The sequence below is a fragment of the Gambusia affinis genome, linkage group LG09 (assembly GCF_019740435.1).
Source record: "Gambusia affinis linkage group LG09, SWU_Gaff_1.0, whole genome shotgun sequence".
NCBI classification, from domain to species: Eukaryota; Metazoa; Chordata; class Actinopteri; order Cyprinodontiformes; family Poeciliidae; genus Gambusia; species Gambusia affinis.
In genome coordinates, this window is record NC_057876.1 from 22,726,305 (window position 1) to 22,748,807 (window position 22,503).

At 36.3% G+C, this 22,503-nt stretch overlaps 1 protein-coding gene across 1 annotated transcript in view; it reads right to left on the minus strand.

Moving 5' to 3' along the window:
- map7d3 (MAP7 domain containing 3) overlaps nt 1-18,479 on the minus strand; it is a 34,475-nt gene extending 15,996 nt beyond the window's left edge. Inside the window, 10 exon segments of the mRNA XM_044127921.1 lie at nt 11-109; nt 510-611; nt 1,765-1,872; nt 3,954-4,037; nt 5,601-5,712; nt 6,471-6,634; nt 6,846-6,926; nt 7,226-7,327; nt 18,317-18,383; nt 18,385-18,479. Coding sequence (XP_043983856.1) covers nt 11-109; nt 510-611; nt 1,765-1,872; nt 3,954-4,037; nt 5,601-5,712; nt 6,471-6,634; nt 6,846-6,926; nt 7,226-7,327; nt 18,317-18,383; nt 18,385-18,465 — 1,000 coding nt within the window. The 5' untranslated portion in view covers nt 18,466-18,479.
- Between the last annotated feature and the right edge of the window lie 4,024 nt (nt 18,480-22,503).

The window sequence follows — 22,503 nt, forward strand, 5'->3', positions numbered from 1 at the left end:
TGCTAGCCACCTTGATCATCCGTTGTCCCCTTTCCAGGCTTGGCAGGGGTCTGTGCTCTGCTCACACTTACTCGTGTGAGGGAGGAACTTCTCTTCTTCACAGAGCGTCCTACAGACATGAGAGTGGAGTTACAGCCAACCACACACTGTGGAGGGAGTCAACAAGTAAAAAAGCCCAGGGAAGAGTTTGCGAGTCATGTGCGCTTTGTTTAGCCTTCTGCAAGTCACCAGGGTCAACGCTGGCAGCAGCTGACGCCCTAGTTTAAGAGACAATGGGTAAACACACAGACAAGCTTTACCACTGTTTGAGCAAACTCTTTCCTACAAAAACACACTTTAGAAGAAATAAGCTCAACAGCTGATACAAGTAAGACTTAGAAAGCTCACTCAGTTTAGAGTTTTAAGCAGTTTCAGAGCTGAAAATGTGTCACCGCTCTGATGAGTGATGCGATGTGACCCGGTTTTGGTTCTAAAAGCATAATAAGGATAGAAGAGGGGATCGTCTGCACCTGTCTCTTCCACCTGAAGCTGTTTGCCATCTCCCTTACAGGCCTGAGCATCCGTGCCATTGCTTGGCAACCGGTTGCAAGACGAACTCCTCGGCCTAACACCTGAGAGACAATAATCAAACACCCACAGATAAAATTAGATGAAAAAAAGTCTAGTAATTATTAGAAAAGTCTCTTAGACTTTCTTTATTTTACCGCTTTATGCTTAAGGTGAATTACAAATAATAAAAAATGCATAAAGGTGAAAACAAAACTGTTTGGACATTTTTTTTACCCTTTCAAATCACATGACAGAGTTTAAAATGTACATACTTTGTTTTCTGAAAAACTGAAGTCATTTATTAACAGAATATAGATGAATTTTAAGCATTTGTTTCCGTTATCTTTAATGATTATAGGTTACAAATTATAATTGGCAATTGTGGAAAAAGAATCATAAATATGGATTTGTAATTACTGACTTGACAAATGTCCTTCAAATAGTTGCTGAAAACCTTCACCTGCAGGGTAAGCAACAAACAGTATCTGCTAAAGAACAAAATCTTGTATCAAAGAATATTAGTGGAAAGCTGAGTGGAAGGAAAACATGTAATAGAAGAAGGTATACCTCAACATCCTACATCTAATTGACATAGTAAGTCAATTATAAAAATTCCTAACTAAGTATGGCATAGATATGATGCTGTACACAGACAGTATTTATGGATTACAATTATTATTTTCAATTCAACTTTCAAGAGTATAACTTTCTGATCAATACAATTTGGAATTTTTTGGGAGATGTAAGCCATAATCATTCAAAATAATAGAAATAAACACTGTTGTACTAAGAGACAGTTTTGAAATTAAAACATGTTTCCACATGGAAAATAATGGCAATTAAAATGACTAATTTCAACCAAAAAGAAAAGGAGCTAAAAAGGCCCCAACTTTACCATTTGGTGACTAAAACTCAGAATTGATCAGAAAATTCAATTCAGGACATAAAAATACACAATTAGTAAACACAGACAGTAGTTTTATGGATCCGTATGACAAGAGCTGATGTGAAATAATTGTTCCAGATTCTAAACAGTTTATTAGACAATTAGTACAGACACAGGGAGAGGCTTGAAGAAACCTTGCTGATCACACAGTTGTGTGATTAATCTTTTTTTTTTTTATTCTAAAAAACATTAATAGGATTTCACTGTATGGGGTGAGAGCGTTTTGGAAAGCAATCTGAGGAGGAGGAGGAGGGAGAGGAAGGACTTACTTTTGTCAGGTGATTTACCGAGGGTGGCAGAGGAGGAGGATAAACGTTTGTTGATGCCAGCCTCGGGGGGCTGTTTCAGGTTAGTTGTGGATGTGGAGCGCTTGTCAGCTAAAAGCAGGGAGGAAGAACAGACAAGGGAGGAGGGATTTACCGGAGGACAGCCAATAGGGAAGGGACTTCAGGTGCAGACAAGGGACTACGAGGCTCTACTACTATCTAACCCCTTTAAGAGAAAATAATCAAGTTTATATGAGCTATTTATGCAACATTCAGTTCATGCAATATAAATCCAGACCATGAACAAGCCAGTTTGTAGTCAGCAGACAACAGATGTTGGGTTTAGCCAACCATAACCAGGCAGCATTAACAACAGACAATAGAGGTACTTTGATGATTTTCAATTGAAAGGTTTCAGTGAAGAGTAGCCTGTGTCACCTGGATGTGCACAGCTGTAGGGCCGGGCAAAATTTCCTAAAGCATTCGCTGGAATCAATAGTCCCATTTGGATCTATTGTACTGGACAAGGAAAATGAACAGCCTGTTTTGGTGTTTGGGTTTCTGAAGAAAAGCATAACATACTTGGTAGCAGTCTATACATTATTGTACTTTTTTAATATACTGTCCAGCAGCTGCAAAATGTGTGGATCAATTTGACTCTTCCCCATTCTAACAAACAAAACACTTCGTATCAAGGTGAATAAATCATTTTAAATCTGTTTTTATTTTTTTTTATAGTTTGATATTTTTATATTAATTAAAGAGTATTTAACAGACTATCATCTTTTCTTTCAACCAGAATCTATTTACACTCATTCTGGTTGTAATCCCCACTTATTTTATTGAACCCAGGCCTCAGAAAACATGGGATGATGTTGGTGAATACTGTTCTGCCAAATAACTGATCAACAGATATCCAACTAAACTCTTAATCCTTCTGATTTGGGTTAACTGGAAATGTAGACCAAAGACGAGTATTTTAACCAGCTGCTTGAAACAAATTACATCATTATTTTCTTTTAAGCAACATGAACTGGCTACACCTCCTGTTTTAGCAAAAAAACAACTTAAAAGTATTTACTTAACGGCTTTACCAGAACATCTTGAAACCGTTTTGAAACATTTTTGTATCAATATATACAGGTATGTCTAAAAACAAACAAAAAACTGAATATCATTAAGTCAAAATTTTTTGTCACCCATTTCAGAAAGTGAAACTCAGATTTCTTGTCTTGTAATTGCGATGATTACAAGACGAATCATACAGATAATGAAAAACCCTGAATTCGGTCTTTGAATATTACATAACATTAACAAATGTGATGCTTCAGAGATGTATATTAATTTCTAAGACCTCAATGCTTTGTTGGGCCTTCTCTGGTTCTGCTAAGGTTTCTGGAAGTCAGGTTGATTTGAAAGCAGCCTTCAGGTCATCTGCACTGTTTCTCTGACAAATTTCTCAAGGCTGCACTTATTCCTGTTGTCAATTTTATTTTCCTTCCACTTAACTTTCTATGAACATGTGTGGATACATGCTGGACAACCATTAGCTGACACAATGGGATTCCAATATTCAGATTTTTTACAATATTGTAGTTTTCTGAGACATTGAATTGTGATCAGTAAGCCGTAATAATCAAAATTATAAGCAATAAAGGCTTGAAATCCGTTTGCCAGACCCATATATTGTACAAGTTTTACTTACTGAAATGAGTGACAAAAATATTGAACCTTTTCTAGTTTTTTCAGATATACATGATTAGCATAACACTCTAATTTGACGGTAGTTGTGCAATTAAGTTAGTATTTAAAGCAGTCCAAGCATTTCTTTGCAAAGCTTACAGTGTAAAATGACTTAGCGATAATAAATGTGCAATATATGGTAGAGCACTACTGCTTTTCCATATATCTACCTGCTGTTAATTTTCTTAGAAATAGCAGAAACAGGAATAAATCCAATATTTTGACCAAACCTGCTCAACAGTGAGAGTGAGAAAGCCACATGTGAAGCCAAAAAACAAATCCAATGAACTTTCTGGATAAAAAACTGTTAGTGAAAAGAGCCAGTTAGTGCCAGGCAAGGAGTAGATGGGACAACATGTGACGGTGGAAAGGACAGATGGTAAACAAGCCATTTGTGGTGCCAGTGACAGTCCATGCTGCACAAAGGTAAGCAAATTAACAAACAAAACCTTGTCCACTCCTTGGTGGCTTTTCTGGCGAGGGAGAGGAGACAACTATAGCTACTGGAGAAGAGATGCTGGCGTCAGAATCTCCTGTGGGAAAACACAGCGCTCTGAGTGGAGCAAAAACACGAGGACGGGACACATCCTTCACACGAAGAACAGAACAATATTCATAACACAGGACATGACACCTGAAGGTTATACAGATGGATTTTGTTGATGTGGTTAATTCTCCCAGTTAAAAAAATGACAAAGTTTAGCTAATAATCTGAATAACAAGTGTCTTAGAGTGGGTTTTAAAACTAATCATACTAGTTGAACATTTGCACATTTTGTCAAACTTTAATGCATGTTACTGGGAACTTTTGTGACACACAAACAAAAAGTAGCACAAAACTCTGATGTGGAAGGAAAATAATCCATGGGTCCTGGAGCTGCTTGAAGGTGAACGTCCACCCCGCGTTTCAAATGAATGTAAACTTGAATTTTAATCTCATCTAGTCAGAGTACCTTATTCCACATGCTTGACGTTTTCTATACATGGTTTTTGACAAACTGGACTTGAGGCTTTTTTTTTTCCAAGCCACTGTTGCATAAAGACCATATTTGTGGGGCGCATCTTCTACTTCAGCTCCAAAGTCACCAGTTGGACAAAACTCTCCCTCATTTTCAGATGATGGGTGAAAAATGTACTGTCAGCTTTAAAACTTGGGGTGTTGTTTAATAACTTAAAAATTGTTTCTCTGACTTGTCTGCCATAATCCTTGATCTTCATGAAGCTATTCGCTCTATAATTTTCTCTAACAAACCTCGGAGGCCTTCACAGACCAGCTGTTTTCATAATGTGTGCAATGTGGATTCACTGTATTTAATTTAGAGGTATCAGAGTGAAGAGGACAGAATAAAAATGCACACCAAACTAAAGATTTGTATTTATTTTGAGAACCACGTTTTTACCCCCCACTTTCCAGTTGTGTGCTGCTTTAATTTGGTCTATCATATAAAATCGGAGTAAAATACTTTGAAGTTTGTAGTTGTAAATAAAGAACATTGAAAAGTTCAAGGGCTGCACAGTGGCGCAGTTGGTAGAGCTGTTGCTTTGCAGCAAGAAGGTTCTGGGTTCGATTCCCGGCCGGGGGTCTTTCTGCATGGAGTTTGCATGTTCTCCTTGTGCATGCGTGGGTTCTCTCCGGCTTCCTCCCACAGTCCAAAAACATGGCTGCCAGGTTAATTGGTCTCTCTAAATTCTCCCTAGGCGTGTGTGTGAATGGTTGTGTGTCCTGTCTGTTTTCTGTGTTGCCCTGCGACAGACTGGCGACCTGTCCAGGGTGAACCCGCCTCTCGCCCGGAACGTTAGCTGGGGATTGGCACCAGCAACCCTCCTGACCCCATTAGGGACAAAGGGTGTATAGAAAATGGATGGATGGATGGAAAGTTCAATAGAGTATGAAGAGTTTTGTAAGGCACAAAGAACATGGTGCAATTTTTCTGTAAATCATTTTAATGCATATTTAGCAAACGTAACCTGCTGTGTCTGCTGATATGAACCAACTTGAAACGTAGAAGTCTTGTTTTGAAGAGTTTACTATGCCTCAAACAATAAACAAAAACCCTAAAGCTTAATCAGCATATACAAACACAAAGTTCCTGTACCTGCTCGTCCATCTTGGTCTCCGGACAATCCTCCCCAAGACCACCTCTTCTGTCTCTGCTCGACTCGCTGACTGCGTTCTAGTGTTCGCCTCATAACTGCCTCGTAGTGCTCCTGAACAACGACAAGGACAGAGCAAAAGAAAACACAAGTCATTGTTTTCAGCCACGGCTGGCTTCCAAGGGTGGAATATATCGATGTCCTTCACTGCACAAGAGCATTCAATAAGTGTTTCTTAAAATTAAATATTTTAACAGTTTAATGGGTTTCATTTCTGGCACAACCGGCCCTTTAAGAACAGTCAGATTTTTGATGTGGCCCAAAATGAAACTGAGTTTGACATCTTAAATTGATCATCTTAGATTTTTTTAAAAGCTCATCTTAAAACAAGTAGATCATGGTGTTTTTCGTTCTAAACAAACATCTACTTATTAATAATATTGAAAATTTTTCATACTGATAGTCCCTCCAGAATTTTGTGAATGTATTTGTGTTTTTTGCAATTAAAACCACAGATCGTGGTGCTAATTTAGAAATATTTGGAAGGAATTTTTGCAATATTTGCACTAATGTATGATGTTAAATGTGACTTTTTATTACTCGCTGCATCAATCATGAACTATAACGTGACACCAAGTAAGGCTCAGGCAGCAGTTACTTTAGCATAATGTTTGTGATCAATTTTGAAAGAAAAAATTGCAGTAAAATCAGAAACAAAGTAGGGATCTGTCGATTTTGTGTGAATTTTGAAAAACTGAAGGCATTTACTGATGTAATTTGGAGCCACATAAAGAGCTATGGTGGGTCAGGTTTGGTTCTTGGGTCTTAAGTATGACACATGTGGTTTAAGAAAACAATTTGGAGCTTTTCACCTTTTCCTCTTCCTGCTTCTGCTTCCTCTTCTCCTCCACAGCCAATCGTTTCTGTTCCTCCTTCCTCCGCTGTTCCTCGAGCTTTTTCTGACGTTCCTCCAGCTGGCGTTCCACTTGCAGCTTAGCTTTGCGCTCCCGCTCCATGATCTGGGACTCCCTTAAAGCTGACAACGTTTAAGGATTGTTAAAGTGTGCCACTGAAAACCAGACACTTAATCTGCATTCCTTCATGTATGGGTGTGGCATAAGCTCTATAATGAAAAGCCATTTGGTACTGAAGCTATAACTAACAGTCACACAAATTCTTGATTAACCTATAGCATGCTATGCTTTCATTAAGCAGTTGAAAGAAAGTAAGCCATATTCTTCTCTTACCCTGTTGTTTCTCTGCCTCCTCTCGCCTCTCTTTTGCCACTCGCAGCCGGTCGTCTACCCTAAGTGCGGCACCGTCAATAACTGAAGACATGAAGGTATAAAGTAAGTTAAAAACTAAAACCCATGTACAGCAACCCAGACAACTTGGCAAGGGAATTACACAGAAGCAGAGTGCAACGAAGGCTTTGTATGGTGCAAGCAGATGTGTGCATGTGACTGTCATTAATGAGCTTTGGCAACTGTTACAGTAATAAGATGATGACTAACCTCCTTTAAGCCACCCTAGGAGGATGGCGGAGGTGGATTGTGTTAGCGTTATGGAAGATAAAAGCTGTGAGAGAACTTTGATTGTATCTGTGTCAGTGTGTGGTGTCATGTACCTGGCTTGCAGCCCTGAGGTTTGGAAGGGGAGACGGCTGAAGGTCCCGGACTGTTCCCTGCTAAGCTACGCCGCTCCTCGGCTTGTGCCTGTGCAGCTGCAGCTGTGAGGGGAAACAAGGACATCCAGGACTTACAGGTCAAACTACACATACATTATGAATGGATGTAAAGGCATAATCCTACATACCTAGAGTAGTGTGAGGGAGAGGTGGGCACTTATCATGAAAAATTAAGACTTTTGATTCAACATTGTCCTGAAAATTTTCCCTTATTGGTGTTGAATAAAAAAAACAGAACTGACAGTATGATTGGAAATATTATTTTGTGATTTTCTCCATTGTTTTTTTTTTCCACAAGAAAATCAAATATCAGTAAATTTGGATATATGATTAAATGCAGTTACTGTGTGCAGTTTAGTGATATAAATCACACCTTTTTTTAAGTAAATGACATCCTGAAGAAGTCTATATTTCACAGGAGAATATTTTTTAAGAATAATTGAAAGGTGTGTCATGCATTCATAACCATACAGTTACTTAAAAAACACAATAGTAGCACAAAATATTGTGATATTATTTAGTCTGGGGTATTTTAGCATGTAAGAATGACATGCTTTTCTCTGCTGCAAAAGATTTATTGAGCGATTTGGGATAATCACCCATATCTTCCCTCTCATTGCTAACTCTGTATTTGAAAATGTCTCAAATCAATTATTTAAAAGTTGTGCTTAGTCTTGTACTTACTGAGCACAACTGTACTACTACCATCATTGTTTTCTGCTGCACTGAAAACCCAAAGGTCACAAGGGAAGGAAATGGTGAGGACGTGATTATTTTTTTATGAGCCCTGGTATCAATCAGTAGCTCCCTTTCCTCTGGTTGCCATGCATTCAGCACTACAGAACTGCTGACAAAGAGCAAAACGACCAGCAATCTTGTGATACTCGCAGTATTGACTGACACTTTCAAATCTGTCCTGGAAGGCTCTCGCCTACTCCAAAACCAAATAGGAAATTCTGTTGATATTTTTCGAAAGCAGTGACCTCAGTTGAACATATAGTAATGATATATAGAACCGATACTTTAGCAAACAAGTATTTCTACTTATTTCTATTTATTTATAGCACCAAAGTGTATTTTACGTGATGTAATTTTCATACCCACAACTTTGTATAAAGTAAAAGAAATGCTAGAAAACTTGGTCTTTGAGTTTCATTTTATTACAATTTTATGAGTTAGAGCAACATAAAGTGGCAAATATTTCTGAAATAAAGGGAAAAAGGATTGACCAGTGTGACGTTTGGCACAAATCAAGTACAGGACAGATCAAAGATGTGGAAGACGGGGTTCTGTTGCATAGTAAGTCGTCTTTCCAATCAAACTGTGTGCAAATTAATACCACAAAGGACTTGTTGGATTGCACCAACTGTTGTCTAAGTTGTTCAAAACGTCTTGAACTCGCATTTGAATTTCAATTTAACATCCAGGCTGTTGGAATCATGAGCCAGAAAGAGTGAGAAACAGGCATTTATCACAATTCCAAGATTTACCAATAATATCCATCAAACATACAGCCAGAGGCACAATGGCTCATGGTGAGTTAATGGTTCAATGAAAACCATGCATCCCTTTCTATTTCACAAATATGCACCACTTTCTGTAGGTTTATTACATCAAATACATTAAAATTTTTGGCTATAATGTGGCAAAAATGAGAAAACTCCTTCACTTATGTTTAACAGTTGAACACAGCAAAGAGAGAAAACCCCTGCATTTATATTCACTTACTGAGTGAATACAAAACTAGAGGAAATGCATCATTTATAAAACTGCAAAAGCCATAAAGAGTCAACTCAAAACTAAATACTGTCGACAAGTACTAGAAGATCAAAATTATTAGTTTTCTGTTGAGTGTAAAATCTTAATTTATGACTTCCATTGACTTAAACAAATTTCATCCATGCTCTAAATCTGGATATTATTTGCATCAGATGGTTATGTGTAGTCCGCTCATGAAACTTTGCTAAGCTAAAATCATAATTTCCAACCTGGCAAAGAGGGAAAAATTGACCGAAAACATCCTTCCTAAAGAAAGCATGGTTGGAGCTACAATATAGAAACTGAGTCTTCAGCAAAATATTATATTTATTGTCACAACAAAATATTTAAAGTTTTTAAAAGGGCTAAAATGTTTTTATAAAGAAAAACATTCAAAAAATAATTTGCAGAATCAGTAAAATTAACCAGAAGTGTATTAAAGGAATAAGTTACGCAATGCTACACGTTCTGTTTTTATGACGTTTACTTTGTTGTTGTGTGGTAACCAAATCATCTTGAACACATACAAACACTAATCATGGTTTCTCACACCAAGAGTAACATGATATATCCGCCCGTCTGCATGGAAATCAACTCCCTTTGAGATGACGGAGCAGAACTGAGAGGAAATCCAAACCCTAAAACAAGCGCAGTGCAAACATGAGCAGAAAAAGTTCAGGGAATATCACAGCAGACCTGATTCCCTAAAAAACACCCAGAACGTACAGCATGTATCAGTAGAACATTAGTTTTTATGCAAATAATAAACCTCCAATGTTGAGTATTAAAAGTTACTCATGCTGCTTCAGGACAAAACTAGAACCAGTTAAGTAAAATATTCCAGCCACATTAACATCCCTCTGAGCATTTGCTAGTAGGTCAGGACATTAATACTCAAAAACTGGCAGATGAAAGGTCACATCTTTTATCAATAATATTGACAGAAAGTATAAACATAGCAAATATCTTTTCTTCTTGGAATTGTAATAATCGAGGTACTCGCATCATTCGAGGAATCGTTTCCGCCCTATTATAATATGCAACATTAATTGTCAAAATTTTTGGCAAATTGAATTTCTGGAGAAAGTAGGAAGACAGAAATGCTATGTTTTTAAGATTGCATTTTAATTATACAGCAACATGTCTCCTTCAGTAAGAATGGTCAACTATCTCTTCCCCAAGAAAAAGAAATGTATATAAAAAAATCATCACCCAAACTGTTTTCCTTCAGTAAGATTTCATGAAAAGTGACATTTTGCAAACTTTTGATCAGTTTGTGTCACTTTTTTTTGTTGTTAATGATGAAGTAAAGATTTATTGGAAAATATTTAAACATTTATTGCTTACCCAGGTATGTAAAATTATGCTGCTTTAAAGCCGAACATCTTGAATAAAACCTGTTTGGGATTTCAAACATAGTATCTATGTATTTATGTTGCTATTAGAGAACTTCTTTTGCATAAATTACAGCACTGATGGAGCATGGCATGGAGGGAACCAGCCTGTGGTTCTGCTGAAGTGTAATGGAAGCTCAGATTGCTTTTATAGCGGTCATTGGACCAGGTTTTGGTACCTTTGGCAGTGTGGGTCGGTACCACGTCCAGCTGTAAAATGGAATCAGGATCTCCATAAAACTTTTCAGCAGTAACAAGCATTAGGTGTTCAGCTGTCTTCCCAATGATTGTGTAGCTTTCTGACTCAGACTGAGACAGTCTGGAGGATCAGGAAACCTTTGCAGGTATTTAAGTAAATTTAGTTATTAGGGCATGAAAACATTCTGACGATATTCTAATTTTCTACAATTAGAAATTTGGAGAAATAAAGACATAAATCTAAATAATGTAAGAGTTTCACTTTCTGAAATGAGTGGCAAATATTTTTTTTTATAATATTCTAATTTTTCTATGTATGTATGGATGGATACAAATGTAATTGACACCTCTGGGTTCAGGTCTCTGTCACAGACGTAGTCTTCCTCTTCTGTTCCAGTTGTGAGTGAACCAACAGTCAGTATCTGATTACAAACATGGGCTGCACTGCATGAATGCAAAATCCACATTTTATTGATACTCAAGTTGCCCTAATTACACTAAAACAGAAAAAAACACAAATAACTCTACAATTACTGGGATCAATTTGCATTTGCAAAAAGCTACAGGTACGCTTGGTCAGACTTTCAAACTTTAGAGTTCACTAAACTGCCTCATAGAGGGAAGTAAAAGCTGACAGGAAGGAAGGACTTTAGGTAGCAGCTGTTAACTTTGACAATGCAGACTATTTAAGCATAACAACAGCATGTGTAAAATATACACAAACATTAATCTTTTCATGATTTGACTTAAATCCTGAGTATCAACACTATCAACATGTAGGATGGTTGCAAATATGACAAACATCTTGGAATAAGATGCACACAGCTCTCCAGAGACATATCTTTCATTCTTGAATAAAAAAAGCTTTAAGGAGACGGAGGAGAGCGTTTCCTAGTCGAACTGGAGAGAGCCAGGTGTGCTCATAGAAATGAAGAGAGTCAGTGAGAAGAGCTCCCTCTTAGCACGCCATCACTATGGAGATCTGCACACATTAACATATATCTACTGATGATAAGACAAACTGCTAACTCTTTAAAACATCTCAAGCACATTCTGGAAGCTCACCTCTCTGGAGGCTGGTTTCCATGCCGACCAATAGCGGTAACTAGGCAGAATATTCTCTCTGCTGAGCAAAATGATTTTGGCCCTATGATTCAAATTTAGTTTATACTTCTTATTTGACCATCCATTAAAACTGAATAATGTAATTGATCTCAGCTTGGTTTGCCTTAGGAATAAGGAATTGCAAAGGTTCTGTCTATTAATGTTTGCATTTTTAGCAAATTTGGGTCATAAAAGATGGCGGAAAAGCATCAGGAGCAGACCAGACACTGATTGATTAAAGTCAGATCTGTACTGAGCCACAGGGCTTCATAAAGCGGGAAATAAAGAACACCAGGGGGCAAATGATGACCCAGCTGCTCAACTCTGCAGCTTGGACATAAAAAAACAGAAAACATACAAAACAGGAAACAAGCCAGTTTGTATTACAATAGTCTGAACCAACTGTAACAACATCAACAGTAATATTTTAATAGCCTCAGTCAAAAACTGAGTGAATCTATGTATGAAAAATTCAAAAGTTAGATGAGCTGGTTTGTTTTTATTTTTTTCCAGCTGTGCTCCATATTGTGCCCTGCAGCAAGTTGCAGCTAAATTGCTTGTTGCTCAGGAAGTGTCTGAACTGCTAAATATACGAGTGAACCTTGTGGTATTTAGAACTTGAAGTGGACACACTTTTGTTCAACTACGTGTCGTCACAGGATGAATATGCAGACCAAAATACCTGCAGGCGACGTTTAAAAATATATATATATTTTTCCTGCATGTTAGGCCATATATTTAGCATTTAAAAGCCACTGTCAACAGAGGAAGCTTAACAACAATCCAATTCCTTTTTTGCTCAGCAGGATTAAAAGTATCTCAATTAATGAGCTGTTATATTTGACAGAAATAACTATTTTACTATTCCAGCTTGGACTAGAAGAAATCCACTTTTTAAAGCAGTTTGCTCTTAAATTTAACGTTATTTATTGTATCTCAAAACTATAGACATTTCATTTTCAAACATTTTATTTGCCCTAAACAGGAAATCATATTCTCTAGTTGTATATTCCTGTAACAAACGAGCATTTTGTTTTCAACAGAGCTAAGAGCCCAACTAGTTCATCAAACTGGCTAGTATTTGTTTGGATAATGGAAAATTAGGGAATTTGTCACTAGAAATGTAGAAATATGCTTGAGTATAAAATCTAAACTGTGCGCAGCTCACAGAATACTAACAGTTCACCTGAACAAGTTTGAGGTTTTGCCCCATAACTGCTTAAAAAGTAAAAATGAAGAAAATGAAGACAACATCTTAAGAGGAAACTGCAGCTAAAAGAAGAAAGTTGACATCACTAGTTTGGCAGTATTCTGGATGTGTAAAACAAAAAACTAATCAATGATTATTGATACAAGCTGATATAAAATGCTTACATGGTGATATGTTTTCCAGGCATATTTCTCTGCCTTTCTTAAAAACCCTTTAAATTACATCCTTTTTTTTTATTTCTCTTTGAAGCAAATTAACATGGACCTCCACAACAATAGTTTCCACATTATTCCATTCAAGCAAAACTTCTTAAAATTGGCCTTTAAAGTTAAACAGCACCAAGAAATGGAGCCAACCAGAACAGCTGATGAACGAATCACAATCTGGCCCAGAATGCTGTGGTATTTTGAAACCATGGGCCAGCATTGAAAATGTACCTAAAATATTGATCATCATCAATTATTTAGGACCAAACAGCAAAAGAGGAACATTTTTAACTATTTCATTTCACCATTTCCTGAGTTCGCTCTGAATGCGATGATGAGTTGCTGAGCTGATTTTACATCCTTTTTCAGGTTTTGGGGTAATTTGCATGCACACAGCCATCTCAAGGTCAGGTGACCCACAGAGAGAGGAAGAGAGGAGAGGAGAAGAGTCAGGTTTCTACCCAGGTCAGGATGGCAACCTGATTTTTTTTATTTTAACAGAATGGGAGTGTAGTTAACACATATCCTCAATTATATCTAAAATAACTAAAATATTCTTCTGCAGCAGCAGAAATATAATCTCAAACAACAAACCATCTAAAGTTGTCACCTTCAGGATCTCAGGTCAGATGATGCTGCAGATAAAAGCTAACTCACACACACAGAAACACACACACTAAATCTACTATAGGATTACCACGGCCTGTTTATGCAACTGTAAGCCGCGGCTATTTGCAGTAAGAAGGAAGTGATGACACATCACAGTTTGATAGAGTTTTCTCCTCCGGGTACACCTCTTTTTCTTACAGATGCATTTATCATTTTTATTCATATATCGTAATAATGCTTAATCAACACAATTTCTTACTTTTCTTCCCATGTACTTCTTTGTAAGAAAGCAGAATACATTTCATGTTTTTCAAAGGAGCCAGCATAAATGTCAACCTGAAATTACTCTTTGAAAAACCCTGCAGAAAAACTAGACTAAATGACTTATCAGTATCGCTATAATATGGCTGCATACTCCAACTTTCCCATCTGCCTGAGATTTATGTTTAAGATATATTCTCCTAAATGCACAAAGGAGCAAAACTGCAGACCTTCGCTACCAGCAGCTGTTGGAACTGTACAACCAGCACTGTTCCCAACAAACAGATTATCTGTTACATTCCTGATGTTCTTCGCACAGATCTCCATTTTTCTTCATATATCCTGTTTTATTAACAAATATAAAAGAACACTCAATCTGTGCAGTGCAGCTAAATTAAATGCACATTTCCATTTAGGATCTATTTTTGCTACTTATTAATGCATAGTTTTGTTCAGTTTTATTTTTGGTAGCTCCTTAGATTTTCTTTTTAAAACTTGTATTGAAATCGAATTAAATGTTTTTACTTTGTGTTTCTGTCAATTTATTTCTCATCCACTGAAGTTTTTCTAATGTGGAACAAATGGAGGATTTATTTATTCACATAAATAATATTTTTAGGTAAATATCTCTTTAGGTAAGGTGAAATATTGTCCAGTGGTTCAGCAGCAAAGTCCATGAACTCTTGTAAAGAATATTCATAAAAGGACAAAATAATAAAACAATGTTTAGGTGTATACAGCAACATGGGACATTTATTACGATATTAAATCAGTTAAACTTAACTGAGTCGCATATTACTGGTCTGTGCATCCAGATTTGTTACATAAAAACAAAACAAATTAAAGAGAAAAAGTAGCAGTCCCAGGACAAAGTAAATATAAAATCATCATTGCCACATTAGCTTACACTACTTTAATGATAATATATAAACTAACTGACTTAGTTTGCAATTCAAATTCTTGTGTGTGTTCGTATAAATGGATGCACTGACCTAACCCAGCCTATAAACTTAAAATTACAATCAAATCCATAAGTAAGAAAATAAAAGCAAAACTTAAACGTCAATTAAAAAACAACAACTAAAAGTAGAAACTGAGATTTTCTGCATTTGGGCTATTCATTTATTGTATGTGTAAGCTTGCATTTTCACATGCAGCTGTGTGATTTCCTTCAAACTGCAGGGTAAATCTTCTCCTTCCTCACATTCTTGTGGAAGACACAATGCCCACGAGTCGAATTCCTTACATTATTTTATCACTGTCAGTCCTCTAGTCTGACTCGAGGTCAATCAAACGATTTGTTTTTAATTCCTCACAAAGCCAGAATTCCGACACGTAACTCTAAACTCGGTGGACATTTTCATAAAACCACAGTACTGGGTGGACGCAAATTCCAGATAGAAAATACTGACTGGAAAAGTGAAGGGGAAACAGGAAGATCAGCTCTAAATGTAGCCCACTTATAGCCAGGAGTAAAAAAACCTGCCTACACCCAAATTGGGTATGCAGAGAACTCCCTCATACCCTAAAAATCGCTCAAACACACGAGCCCGACTGCTGCTGCAGCCATAACAAGTCGAGCATTCATGCCCACAGATGCAAACGCAGTAAACATCCAAGAGCTCAGTAAAGCAGCGATGAAAAGCACTGATAGAGACTGCTGTTTCAGTCTACCCACATGGATCTGCATCCAAAAAATGCAGGGATTCTTTTGCTTAACAAAGCAGGTTTCTGACCATGAGACCGAACCCAAAGTAAGGTCAATGACACAGTCACATCAGGAAAAAATAAATAAAGAGATACAGAGATGCAACAGTCAGTCAATCAGGGACTGAACTGGATAACTCTTTCTTAAGTGGCAATTCATGTATTGAAAAACTTGATTGTTTTAATTATTAGTGATTAAATGCATAAAACATTTTAACTCATTTTCAGGCAATAAATGAATTAAACAGCACATGCTTCGGTGCATTTTTTTGAGGCTAATAAAATAAATAAAAAACAATTAGGTATGTATGATTTGATGCAATCATTGGGATTATCTTTGTTTTATGTTACTCTACAATTTATTAGCTCTTTCAAACAATCTTAAACACATTTTATTTTAGATTTGGGGTGCATCAATTGCAGTTTCTTGGCCAATCGCCGATTACAACCTTTAAAAACCCTGACCTGCCAATTCCGATTTTGATCTATACCATTTATTTTTTTTTGTCTGAAATGCAAACTGCAAACGTAAGACGTGACCTGGTGGGCCGGTCCGTCAGTCAAGCCTCCCTCACAGCAGAGCAGAAGAGGACAGTGGCTGATTTTTAGAGCTTTGTTGAGGTAGACAAGATCGGCTTCACATGCAACTGTCTGCCAATCAGGAACTCCCTAAATTAGCTAAATCGGCTGGCCGATAAATTGGATTGGAGATGCAGGGTGTAATGACACTAACATCAGTATTGGCCGATATTAGTGAACATCTTGATGCTGTTTGTTTCTGGAGGGGAAGTGGAGGAGATTGGACAAGTAGTGTTTGTTCATTACGTGACCAAGATGGTGATGCAGCAAAAGATGCGGAGTTTAACTGAAGCACCGGTGTGGTTGTATTTTTTGAGGTGTCAAAGTTTGTGAAATATTTATGATATCAGTAAATATTGGTTATTGGCCACAGCAGCAAGATTAAAATCATATATCGCCCCAAATTTTCATTTTGGTGCATTCCTACAGACCAGAGAAAACTCAAAAGCCCATCATCAGTAGATCAGAGCTCAAAGAAAAGCATGATCTCAAATAAATAGCAACGCACCAATTGATCAGACAAAGATCGTAATCGGCCATTTTCTTCTTGTTTGGCTCCGATTAGTGATCTGAGACCCAACACTGAAAAATATTAACCTTTTGTTGCATTTATAACATGCACCAAATCTAAGAAATCCAGACATTTTTGGACCCCGGATGCATCAACCAACACCATGTAAGGGATGCACTTTTGTCAAGCTTAATAAAAGTAACAGATCAACTAAGGATGCATTAAGAAACTTTTATTTTTCTAAATGTTATAGTCTTTAGGGGGAAAAAGAACAAAAATAAAAATAAAATGCAGCTCTAAAGCTCCTGTTCATCAAAACTAGAATCATCAGGAACAACCACAATTTTGCTGTTTCACCAAACATGTACTGACGTATTTCTTAGCTTTAAATAAAGTGTCAACTAAACTATTCCCAAATTACAAGCGCACATTTTTAATAAATGAATAAACACCTCAAAGACAGACCAGATATCAGTTTCTGTTAGAAAACGTCAAATAAACAATCTATCAAATAACCTGCTAGTTATTAGGGGAAAACAACTCAGAATCAGCAGGTCAGACCTCATTAAAACAGATATGAACTGATTTTTAACGTAGAGCGGTTCTTTTAAAATAATAATAATTTAAAAAAACAGCTCTACATTTAAACTCTCCAATCAGAGACTGACTCTCCAGCTTTTCTACTGAAATTTAGGTCAGCCATTGTTGATGTTATCCACCCCTAAGATTGGAGGGGGTTATGCCATATGCCAACAAAACAGACATAACTGACCAGCAACATAGGAGCATGAAGGAGGGGGAATCATGCAGCATAAAGTACTTTCAAGCAGGAAGCTGCAAAACTGCTGATTTACCATGTGCCTACTGGTTTGTAGCAATAGGACATGGCACTGAACCACTCAGCTTGTCAAAACTTTAAAAATGAGCTGAAATTATCAATTATTTACTATTGACAGAATTTATAAAGGAAGAAATAGATAAAGCTAGTTTGGTATTTACAAGCATTTAGCTAGCTTGGTCTGTAATTCTTATGTGTCAGTAAATCCGAGGCACGTTGTTATCTAAAATAAATAACTCAACAACTAAATAATTTATAAAACAAAGTAAAAAATCTGCTAATACTGCAAGCCGGTCGTTATTTGTCTTCCGGCTACAAACTACAATCATTAAGTTGTATCGGTGGCTAACATTAATTACAGGAACTTTTACAAAGTGGCATTAGCTGGTCTAGTTTTTATAAAGTTAATAACTTCAACCAGAAGGGCGATTTTGTCAAACCAACGTTTAGCTTTAGGTAGAGAAGTTGCAGATTTGTCTGCGTTCATTGTAAGCAGGTGACCGAACTGAGAGCTAACGTCTACTAGCCAGGACAGCTTGCCGCTCAAACAGCCCGGTAAACGGCCGCGGCTGTCTGGAAACATCATAAACTCATTACCACGACGAACGGCACAAACAGGTCTAACAACAACAAGCTAATGTTTTATTTTCGCTTACCCATCTGGGCTCTCAAGCCTTTGAGCGTCGTAGCACTCTCCGCCATTTCTATGAAGTTTTCCTTGTCCTAGTCTGTTTTTTTTTTCTACACCAGGGGCGCGCAACACATCGCAGCCGGTTGGACTCGGACAGCGCGGGGACGTGGACATCAAAGATGGTTGAAGGAGAGGCATCACTCTGACCAATTTACGGAAAAACCTTTAAATAAAACATGGGCCAAACCTTTCCTAATGTGGTTCCATGTGAATTTATGTCATGGACAGTAGTCACTGACCACAAACCGAAGTTTATTTCAAAACGGATATAATATATATATATATATATATATATATATATATATATATATATATATATATATATATATATATATATATATATATATATATATATATAGCATATATATATATATATATATATATATATATATATATATATATATATATATATATATATATATATATATATATATATATATATATATATATATATATATATATATATATATATATATATATATATATATATATATATATATATATATATTTATATACAATGTGAATTATGAAGAAGGTCTTGGGAATTAAAGTGATAACTAATTTTCATAAAAAATATTACTACATTGTATATTATGCTTTTTGGTACTATTATATATTCCTATTTTGTAATATTATAGTATTTGTTTAATTATAATTTTTATGATTATGTACTTCTACTAAGTACTACTAGTACTTTTGGATTTTATAGGGAGTCTACGGTTCTTCTCCTTAGCATTTCTTTCCATTGACTTTGTGTTAATCTGCATATAATAAATAAATAAATCTGATCTGATTATTATTATTACAATAATTATTGTTATTTAAAACGTGCTATTTTCACTGTTTTTTCATTAACTGTGAGCTTTTAATAAGCCTGCTGTACTGCATCTGTTTAATAAACGATCCCGCACAAAGGAAGGAAAGAAGAGAATCAAGGGAGGCTATTTCTAATTAAGAAGGAAGCGCCCTCTCGCGTTCACAGAGTTACAGGCTTCAAAAAGGTTTTTTTTTCCAAATTGTAATAAATAAAACTAATAGTCTCCTTTATTGCCACAAATTATTATTGTGGCAAAAATGTGGTTATTGTATGATTTATAATACACATATATTTTTGCTAATTTCAGACAGAAAGAATAAAAGTAATATACTTTCTCTTGAATTCCCCATAAAGTACTTTTGATATATTTTAAAGAAAAGAATGGGAAAGATTAAAGCCTTACCAGATTTGATGTGTTGGAGAATCTCTTAGACCCAGAGATGATCAATTCACAAACATCTCCCAGTAAGTCGATAAGAAAATGTTCTCAGAGCTCAAGTTCCTATCTTTTACCATGAACACTGTATCCTCTGTCCGGCTTTGTCTCACATGCTTTTGCCAGAGGGCTGCTCACCCATTTCACATTGCACACACGAAGCAACTTTGTGTATAACTGCAGCTGGACTAACTTGACTATGGCATAAATTGATTTAGAAAACACACAAAGTACGAAATCTGATTTATTTTATCTGAAATTATTAGTTTATCATCATAACATATGCATTATTTTCTGCTTAGCACAGGTTACATAAAATAAATTAGTGAAGTCAGCTCTGCTATGAATAATCAGCTTACAGTGGTGTCACATTTCACTCCAAATCTATTTTCCACAAAAGAAACAATGTCTTTTTTCATCTTGCAGTAAGTAAATTCAGCGTGATCTGGTGACTGTGTCATCATGTAAGCCAGGTTATGAGTAACACACAACAGTTCAAGTCATGGGAACACATCCTCAGGGTGTAAGTAATCACTTGTTCACCAGGGCTTTGTGTATCCTCGAAACAACTTCAAAATTAGGCAGGAGCGCAGCGGCCTGGGCCAGTTGGGGAAGCTGCGTGTAGGTGGAGGTGCGGAGGTACTGGAAAAGGTCCTGGAAGCTGTGGAAATGAGCAGTGAGGTGAGGCGGCACACCCAAAGACAACCCCAACTTCCTTAAAACGTAGATGTGGTTGGGAGAGTCGAGCAGCAGGGACAAATCCTGGATGGTGTCGTAGCTCAGCATCTCGATACTCTGACCTGAACAGATTCAGAACAACAGCGAGAACTTGCAGAATTTAAACACCCAACTGGAGAATATTTAGATCTTTTTATAGTGTAAGGTGAAGGACGTACCTTGAGCAATCTCCCATATTGTCTGCAGCTTTTGCTCCACCTAATATTGATGTAGTAGATGAAACAGGATTACTCATTCATTTATTAACTAATAAATATATATACACTAATTCAACAGATATGCTATGATTTAGAATAAATTCATTGACTTTATATATATTATATACTTATTTGACTTATTGCTCATAAAAGCACTGAGAACAAATTATATAGATTCACATATAAAATATGATCACCTTCCTAAAACCAATCACTTTTGGCAATTATTTTAGGAAGGTGACAATATGGAAAATTTCCACCAGATTTAATTAAAAACCAGGAGCACTATAAATTACCCTTTATGCCACAGTATACAACTTTTATAGAAATATGTTTAGTTCACAATTTTTTAAATAATTGTCATCTAATCTACTAATCAGTAATAGTTAAGTGGAATAAACAGACTCAAAAATGCCCTTTTGCTGACAGACCATTACAGTTAGAGCAGTAATTAAACCAAAAGTGAACAAAAAATACACAGACTTTTCATTTAGGCTCAAATAAAAATATAGATATAGATAAAATAAAAACATGGGCTTAAAAAATCTTTTATCTGTAAATATGTTCTACCTAAAACTTGAATATGTGTAGCATATTTTGCTACAAATAATGACGCATTCACTAAAGAACTGCTTTGTTGTTGCATTTTAGGCATTTCTTATTTAAAAAATGAAATAACTTATTTGTTCATTTGCATTTTTAATGTATTTCTAATATTGTATAAAATAAGCTTAAGTGGTTAAATAAAAGTTGACAGAATAATCAATTACTAAAATAATTGTTATTTGCAGCCCTACTATGCACTTCAATACATGAAGAAAAGTTCTTTAAAATGAACTTTAAAACTGAAGTTTGAACAAATGCTCCAATCTTAAGACACAGAGCGCTCAGCTAAGGTCTCAGTGTTGCTGCTGTGAGATTCCCAGAAAATTAGGAAAAGAAAACAAAGTACCTCCTCTGTGGTGAAGCCTTTTTGTCCTTCCTGCATGATGTTATCTTGTTTCTGACTGCAGGGCTTGATGTTGGTGGTGACATTAATCACGATAGAAGTGGGATGCAGCTCACTCTCATGGCTCAGTGAGTTTGGGCCTCTGGGTAGTTTAACATTTAAAAAAAAATAGGACATAGATTAAATAAATGCTTATAAAGCTGTTCTTTGTTCCAGATTTCACAGAAAACATACCTTGGTGTGTCTTCGGGTGAAACAGGCTCTGAAGGACGGTCTTGTTGTGTTGCTCTCTCTGCATGACCGGAGGGACATTCGTACTGAAGGTCTGCTGCAGCCAGTAAACCTTCAGGCTTTAGACGACGCTCAGGAATCTGCTCTGAACAAAGAAACATGTTCAGAATCTCACTTTTGTCCAATAAAACAGTAAATATGGATAAAATGCTAATAATCTAACTTACTGAATCTTTTTGCAGTCAGGAGGAGAATCCAAAGTAACAGAGAAATAAGAAAAAACAAGGATGCTATTGCAGCGCCGATAAAGACCACAGAAAGACTTTCCTCTTTTATTCCTGAAAGAAGTACAAGAAAACATGCAAAAAATGTAAAAACATGTTAACAGTTCAGGTGACAATTTACATGAATTCATCAGGGATATGAGTATCCTGGTATTTTGGAGATTTATGGATAGATTTGAACTGTTCTTTTTGTACTGAACAATAAGGTTATACAATTAACAACATTGTTGAACTTTAAAAACAATGAAATAATGAAAATGGAGGACTACCGTACTCAGTCAACATGTGATTTCAGACCCCATGTGGGTTTTTGTCAGGCAAAATGAGTATTTACTGGACTTGGAATCACACTAGGCTTTTTGTCCAGTCCATTTGCAACTCATATTGGCAGCATACTTTCTGGGTCTCAAAAAGGTTCAAATCATATAACAAGTCAACTTTTACCCCGAGTTGTCCTGCATCAAAAATATATAGATGCTGTTAAAATGGGAGCAGAAAAC